General features: G+C 38.5%; 1 protein-coding gene across 1 annotated transcript in view; it reads left to right on the top strand.

The window, feature by feature from the left end:
- Positions 1–5141, top strand: part of PARG (poly(ADP-ribose) glycohydrolase) — a gene marked incomplete at its 5' end in the record, with an annotated part of 70798 nt that extends 65657 nt beyond the window's left edge. The window contains 2 exons of the mRNA XM_082002239.1: positions 3922–4050; positions 4820–5141. Coding sequence (XP_081858365.1) covers positions 3922–4050; positions 4820–4983 — 293 coding nt within the window. The 3' untranslated portion in view covers positions 4984–5141. The remainder of the gene's footprint in view (positions 1–3921; positions 4051–4819) is intronic.
- Positions 5142–7409: the final 2268 nt, after the last annotated feature.

Consider the following 7409-nt stretch of genomic DNA (forward strand, 5'->3'; position numbering starts at 1 on the left):
GATCTGATCATACTTGATTATGTTAGGAAGGTTTAATAAATGCTTTGATTTGCATAAGGCCTCCTCTTGGATCTGAACTGTGATATCCCATGTCTATTTTTTTTTTTCAATGTATGTGTTTCTGATAAGAATATGGCTCATCTGATCTAAGCCGTAATTTGTTTGACACTGGATGTAACTTTCAGAATAGGGATTGCTCACTGCAATGCTTTACTTCTTCTCCCCATTGGTCAGAGCTCAAAACTGAGGCATCCTGACAAAGACCACCAATGCCGAGTCCGTTTGGTGAGGTAGCCCATAAGAGAAGTCTTTGATGTAGACAAAGAAACCATCAGATATGGTGCTTTGTAACTTGGATATGAACTCTGGGTAGAACAAGAGCATGTAAAGACTTAACTTTCTCAGTTTTATTTTAACTTTAGTTTGAGCTTTCATTTATGTAACTTTTCCTCTGGCTTTGGCTTAACCTTATTTTTTTTCCAACGTCTGCGAGAATTAACACTTAACAGCAAGTTACAGCACTGCTGCTGTTATGAAAAATTCATCTAAATCTATGTGTGTACTCTCAAGTCTTCTGTTCTTTTGGCACACCTTACATAAGACAGACATTAATTTAACTTGCACTTAAGTTACTCTTTTTGTAAACTCGGCCTAATTTTAGTTGACTCTGAAAAATCCATACTTAATAAAGAGAATTGAATGATAGTGATGTGCTATTGGATATGGAGCTAGTTGTTCAGTATGTGACATTTTTCTCTGAGCTGATGCTGACTAGAAATAAGGTGGCATCATTTTTTTAAAAAAACTATGAGCTATGAAAAGAGTACAGTAGGTTATCATCTGTGTTTTTGTCAGAATGGAGTTGCATTTGATGTGATACCCACATGAAGTCTTTTCTAGTTCACAGATACTCCCTGCACACTCATAAGTGCTAAAGGTGTTTCTCCCTTTTGTTCTAAAATGCTGCATAGGGTTCTTCAGAACTGCAAATTCTTTCAATGGTTTCACTTCATTATAAGCAAATGTCTTACACTGGAGAATAATCTTTTACACTTCGTAGAGTCATAAATTTTTCATTTCAGAATATGTTTTAGAAAACTCTGATATTATCAGTATCACAGTTTCACTGAACCCAAATAAATAGCTGTTGTTGACTGTACAGGCTTGACAGGGTAGCGCAATGGCAAAATAGAAAATAGTTCTCATAGTTTAAAAATCTTGCTTTTTAATTTAATGTTCTTAAATATACACCCTTGTCCTTCCAGCAGTAGTATCTGGATCCGTAACAGAGACTTCAGAACCACCAAAGTATTTGATGTAATTGGAAATAACTGGATAAGTGCCATAATGCATTATGATATTTTATCATTATTTTTTTCTAGTCATGAATTAAAGGAACATGATTGTGTATAAAATACAGTTTCACTCAAGGTCACAGATGATGGGAAAACTGAAGGTTTCTTAAGGGAGGGAAGGGCTTTATAAATTAAAGACCTGGTACATAAACAAGACAGATTCCAGCTAAGTTAGGGATATTTCCACAAAATTTTTAGTATGAACTGAAGACTTTCAATATTGGAAAAAAGTATGTTTATGTAATTGTGAGAAGTTGGAAGATCTTGTCTTGCTTTTCAAACCAGAGGATACTTGAACAATTACTAGCTGCAGGGGCTCAGTGCAACTGTCTGAAGATTGGAAAAGTCTTGTTTTATTGAAAACAATAACATCCTTTCCCCTGCATGAAAGGGACTGAACATGTAGGGCCTGTGAGGATAGTTGGATCCTCGGAGGGATTTGCATTCTGCTTCTACCACCATTGCTGGGTGGTAGAAGAAGATATGTCAGCACAGCTGCTCCTTCAGGTGTGAGTCCAGAAGAGTTAAATGAGATCATATCAGCTGGGTGCAAGGGGCAAGAGAGGCCAAATCCCTGCAGTCCCCCGTACCACAGGCTCTATTGCTCTTCCTGTGATGCTCCTTTCTGTATCAGTAGCATGGAAATTTCACATGGTATTGTATATCGTTAATGCCCAGAAGATTGTGAAGCCTGATTATTGACAGAAATGTTGACCCTCATTTCATAAGATTAATAGCGATTCAAAATAAACAGCAGGATATTTTTAGTATCTCCTGTAAAGTGAAACTGCATTGTTTGTTTGGAATGAATAATAAGATTCATTCTGTTCTGTTCCCCTATGCAAGCTAGTTTATTAGACCCTTTAACTACTGAAGCTTTACCAAATCCACAGCTGGTTCAGTAGTTTAATTAAAATATCATTCCCAGATTGAGATTAATTTCACATGTGAATCATGTAATTTATAATTTTAGCTATGGGTTTACAAGAGTGGTTCTTTTATTCAAGAACGCAGTATTTTATTAGGCCTCAGTTTAAAAATGTGGAAGATTCTTGAGCTGAGCTATGAACAGCTTTCTATTTAGTTTCTACTAGCAGGTGGTGATGCAGTACGTACACTGTTTTATTTAAAATTAATCTTTACAAAGACAATATTAATCACATTTTAATTAACTCTACTGGGCAGAAAAGAATTAATATCAGAACCACACCCATAGGCTCTAAACAAGACAAGCCGTGATAGATTAGTTGCTGGGGTCTGTTATTTGGACTGTTGTAATGTTACCTGAAATGAATGTCTGACTGATTGCACGCGTCTGTAACACTCCAACCTCGCAGTACTGGTTGGTGAAAAAACTGTGCTCTTGTAATAGTTTGGTGCTACCTAAAAGGGTCCTGGTTTTTCTTCTCCCCTTCCCTGTTCTTGGCTGTATGGTCTGGTGCCCTCCCTTGCGTCAGCTCTGGCTCTTAGCAAACCCTTCACTCAGCCAATTCAACTGCTAATCTAGCAGAAAACAATTAGCTTTTATGCTTTTGTCGTATAACTTTTCTGCCAGGTTGGTGAATGGAACTGGCTCAGTGAGATGTCTGATGAGTACCCGAGAGCTGCCGAAAAGTCAGGAGGTGGGTGAGAAGGGAGACAATGTAGGTGGACCAGAGCCACTCTCTCCAGTTGCAGTGGGTCATTAGCTTGGCTTAGCTGGACCGTTGATCAATACCCTAGAGGATTTCTTAAGATGAATCTTCAAAAATCTGTTTCCAAGATAGGAAGCGTTCTTCTTTTCCATGTAGTAAAACAAAGTCTGTCTCTTTTGTAATGCTAGCCACTGACAGAACTTGGGATGCAGCTTGGTCCAGCGAGTTTGACATAAAGCTGGAAATTAAATAACCTGAATTGCATTCCTGGCATTGCCACCTGCTTTTTATAGGTCAGAATGAGCCATCACATTTCATGCTGCATACTTCTATTATAGGTATAATGGACACCTTAAATTGTGCAGCTAGAGGCTGCAGAACTCTAGATCTCCTCTGGGGAGCTAAAAGTTGGGTCAGCTCCTGCTGTGTGTGGCTTACCTAGTGAAAGGGGTGGCTCCTTTCCTTCTGAAGGCTGGCTAGGATGGAAGTTGTGATGTGCTAATGGAGGCTTTTTACCCCACTATTTGTGACTCAAATGCAAGCAGCTTAAACCAGGATGTAAGGTGGTGCTCTGTCTTTTTACGCTGTCGCACACATTTATTGGATAATTAACGGCTGCATGCTGCTTCGGGGGAGGACATGGACCAAAAAACCCCTTTGATTTTTAAGCGCATTGTTTATCTGGCAAGTAAAGGTAGTTGTCACTTGTGACTCCAGCAGAATACTTCAACACTCTGAGCTGCAGTACCCAGCATTGTTTACTTTATATTAAAAGTGGAAGTAATACATATCTGCCCATTGTTCAGATTGTTCTGCAGCATTCACCTGGAGATGCGTGGTGTAATTATTTGCTGTAAACTTAGGCTGTGTTTTTCCCTTCAGCAAATTGTTTTATCCAGTATTCATGTGTGCAATCTTTTTTGTTGTTTCAGCCTTAATACAGATATTGGCAGCTGCTGAGGCTGGACGTGATGTTGTTTATTTTACCTTTGGAGATGTGGAGCTGATGCGGGATATTTACAGCATGCACACTTTTCTCTGTGAGAAGGGCCAAACTATTGGTGAGCATAAAAAAACCTTTTCATGCAGCAGAGACTTAACCATCTCTATAAGTGGAAATTGTCCAATAAAGAATTATTGTCATGAAGTCCTGCATACAAGCAAATGCCTCTCAATTTATTTGCACCTGTTTCCAGAGTGAGGAACTCTTCTGATTCAGGGTCAATGGCACAGTGTTAAAAGGCTTCTAGGATCCTTTTGTAACCCACTTGGGAGTTCCACTCCAAAATTTGGAAAACATAGGCACATGTGGTAGACAGTTTGCAAAATTTTTTAATATAACTCAAAATGCTTTAAAAAGGGAAAATCTGCTTATGCATTCCTGTTATAGACTTGTCTTACAGTGGTTCTGTCTTGATCCTGCAAGATGGGTTGGTGCTCAGATGTGTTATCCAGCAGCAATACAAGAAAAGCAGTGTATCCATTGCCCCAATGTAACTGTTCAGTCTCTTTAATTCCTGGGACAGAAGCACAAAGCTAGATAACCGGCAAAGCCTGTAAGCAATACGTATGCAAGCCTAACATTCAGAAAGCTTGTGCAGGAAGCTCAGCAGAAAGTTGAGGGAGCCCAGCCTATGCTCTGAACGAACTTGGAAACAGTCATGTTTCCCCTTAGGCACTTGTCCAGCTCTTCTTTCACTGCTCATTTAAAGAGACGTTCCTAGCCACTATCGCAGTGTGAGTGTGCATTTCTAGTCTTCAGTTGCAATCATACATTCTTCATATGACATGATCTTACGTATTTTTTAATTATTTCTTTTTATTTTTAAGGGGACATTTATAGGCTGTTACTGAGATATTACAATGAAGAATGCAGAAGCTGTTCTACTTCAGGACCAGATGCCAAGCTGTACTCTTTCATATACAGCACCATTGAGTCCTATGCAGATTCTACTGATGATGATGATGAAAAAGGATTGTGCTTTGAGGATTAAAATAAATGTATTTGATCAGAACATAGTTCATCTCCTCCCATTGGTATATTGTGTGAATTGCTGGGTATAATGTATGAAGTAGCTTAAATTAATATATATTGAATACTTTGGTAGCTATGTGTAACACCCAAACACAAAAAACACCTTTGAGAGATGAGATTTTTTCGTTTGATGGTTTCATACATGAAAACCTTGTTTATGTGTGTACAGAAAAGATTTCTCTGGTAAATCTGGTTTGCATTGTACCTTGTGAAGCAGGATATTTTGGTACACATTTGTATTTCAGTCGAGAGAGCTGAAAGACTTCAGAAGATTTCTCGGTACTCCTTTGCCTTTATTTTTCAGAGATCTTATGTAGATTTCTCATGTAAGCTTAGTGATGGAGTACAGGCAGCAATGTAACTCCTGGGATGATTTTAGAGAGAAGCATTGTCATGATCATTCTTACTGAAAATTGTAATAACTTGATTACCTCCTTAAGACAGCCACGGTAACTTTATTGTTCTTACCAACTTTTTCATTCATTTAACTTAAAATGTCCTGGGTTTAATCTATTTTTTAATAAACGGTTAAGAATTGAAATATCCTGGAAGAGCTATAAAGCATTTCACAACTGCATTGTCTTTATCGAATCAGACATAAAAGCATGAAGAAGTAGAGAAAAAACGAAGTATGGGAGGGTGGGAAAATTAGAAATGTGACCAAAACTAGAAGCAGAGGGAAACATTTTCAGATGAAACTCTTCAATACCATTTTGGTGGTGCTATCTGTAACAACATTGAATAAGGTCTTAGACATGTTAGTATATTTGAAGTTTCTCAAGGCTCACTGTTGTTGGCGATACCATTTGAATTAAGGTCTGCTAGCTGTGTTTATATTGCCGTATCAGTTCTCCTTTATCACAATATGCATATCTGTGAGTATAAGATCCTCATGGGGTAATGTGAGTGAGGAAATGGAAATCACTTGCATATCAGTGGGAGGAGTGTCTGCAGGCTACAGATAAGAACATGAGGAACTCCTTGTTAGGAGTTTGTGCCTGTGTCTTTAGGCATGGGAGTGGTAAGGATGAAGAGAGGGCAAAAGGTGTAAAAACTGTGCTATTACTATCTCTGTGAATACCGAATTAGTGTTGCTGTAGTACATTGATAGTTTACACAAAACTGCAGATACATCTGTGATAAAACTTTTCCAGGTCTATGTACAGGGCCAATCCAGTGAAACATTTGTCTGTTAGTAGATTAAACGCTGTTTAAGTTTAAGCCCAAATTGCTAAGTTTAGCCTCTTCTGTGTTAGATTTTCTGGTCTGTCATGGTTGCTATTACCAGTTCAGCAATACAAGTGAAAACTGTAGCAGGAAATGTAGTGAACTGAGGCTCTAGTAGCCACAAATCCTTTCAGCTAATGTCAGATAAAACCTCTCCAAACCTGAAACAACGTAGTAATTAAATGCTGGAAGCTGTTGGCAGTCTGGCTTACAATAAAGCTCTTGCTGCTTGAGCTGCTCTGGTGGAAGCAGTAACAAAGAGCTTGGGTCATTTATAAACACCTTCAGGGTGCTGCATCTTTGCTAAGTGGGCAGCTTGGAAGTGTGTTGCTTGGAAGGTGACACACATGGCAGCTGAAGGGTTTCTTCCTCTTTTTCCCACCAGCTGTAGTTTTCTCCACCCCCATCCATTATAAGGAGAAGATTTGGGATAGAATTGCAGGCCCCTTTCTGTCTTTGCAACTTGTGTCCTCAGAGTTCGCAGAAATCTCTTCTCCTGCTCCTGGTGTTTCAGTGTTGGCTCAGACTCTGGCGATAGGAATAACAGTGGTTTATAACAAGCTTTTACTTGGGTGGTTAGGTTCAACTATGATAGTGCTTCTAGATGCATTGGTGGTGATAGATTAACCCTGTTAATTAAGACAAGTGATGGAAAATTGGTGCTATCTGCCAAACCTTCTTCACCTTATTACTCAGGATTTCCTATAGAGAACGTGAACAGAATTTGTTCCTAAACAACTGGAAGAAAACATAGCAAAAAGCTTTAGGTGGCTAGATATGACCTCCCTTTTATTGTAAATAAATACATCTTTATTAGTGCAATATCAGTTTTTATTGCAAGGGGAAGGGATTTGTCAGGCATGAAAAATGTACCAAAATAAGATGGCATAAAATTCTACTTCCACTCTAGAAAGAGAAAAATATATTTAACTTTGGAAAGATTCTCTGAAGATCATATTATAGGGTATCCAGTTAAGAGAGTTTTTGCAGTGTCAGGTGATTCCAGGATAATCCTAGTTATTTTGTGCAGTCTGTATTTTCACTGATAACTGAGAATTTTCTAGGATGGGGAAGAATGCCTTTTATTTGAGATCATTCTTTAGGACATGTTTACTATACTTTTTTTTTTGTCCCCTATGAAATATGGTTGTATGGACA

The sequence above is a fragment of the Phaethon aethereus genome (genome assembly GCF_964289735.1).
Source record: "Phaethon aethereus genome assembly, chromosome: 7".
Lineage (NCBI taxonomy): Eukaryota > Metazoa > Chordata > Aves > Phaethontiformes > Phaethontidae > Phaethon > Phaethon aethereus.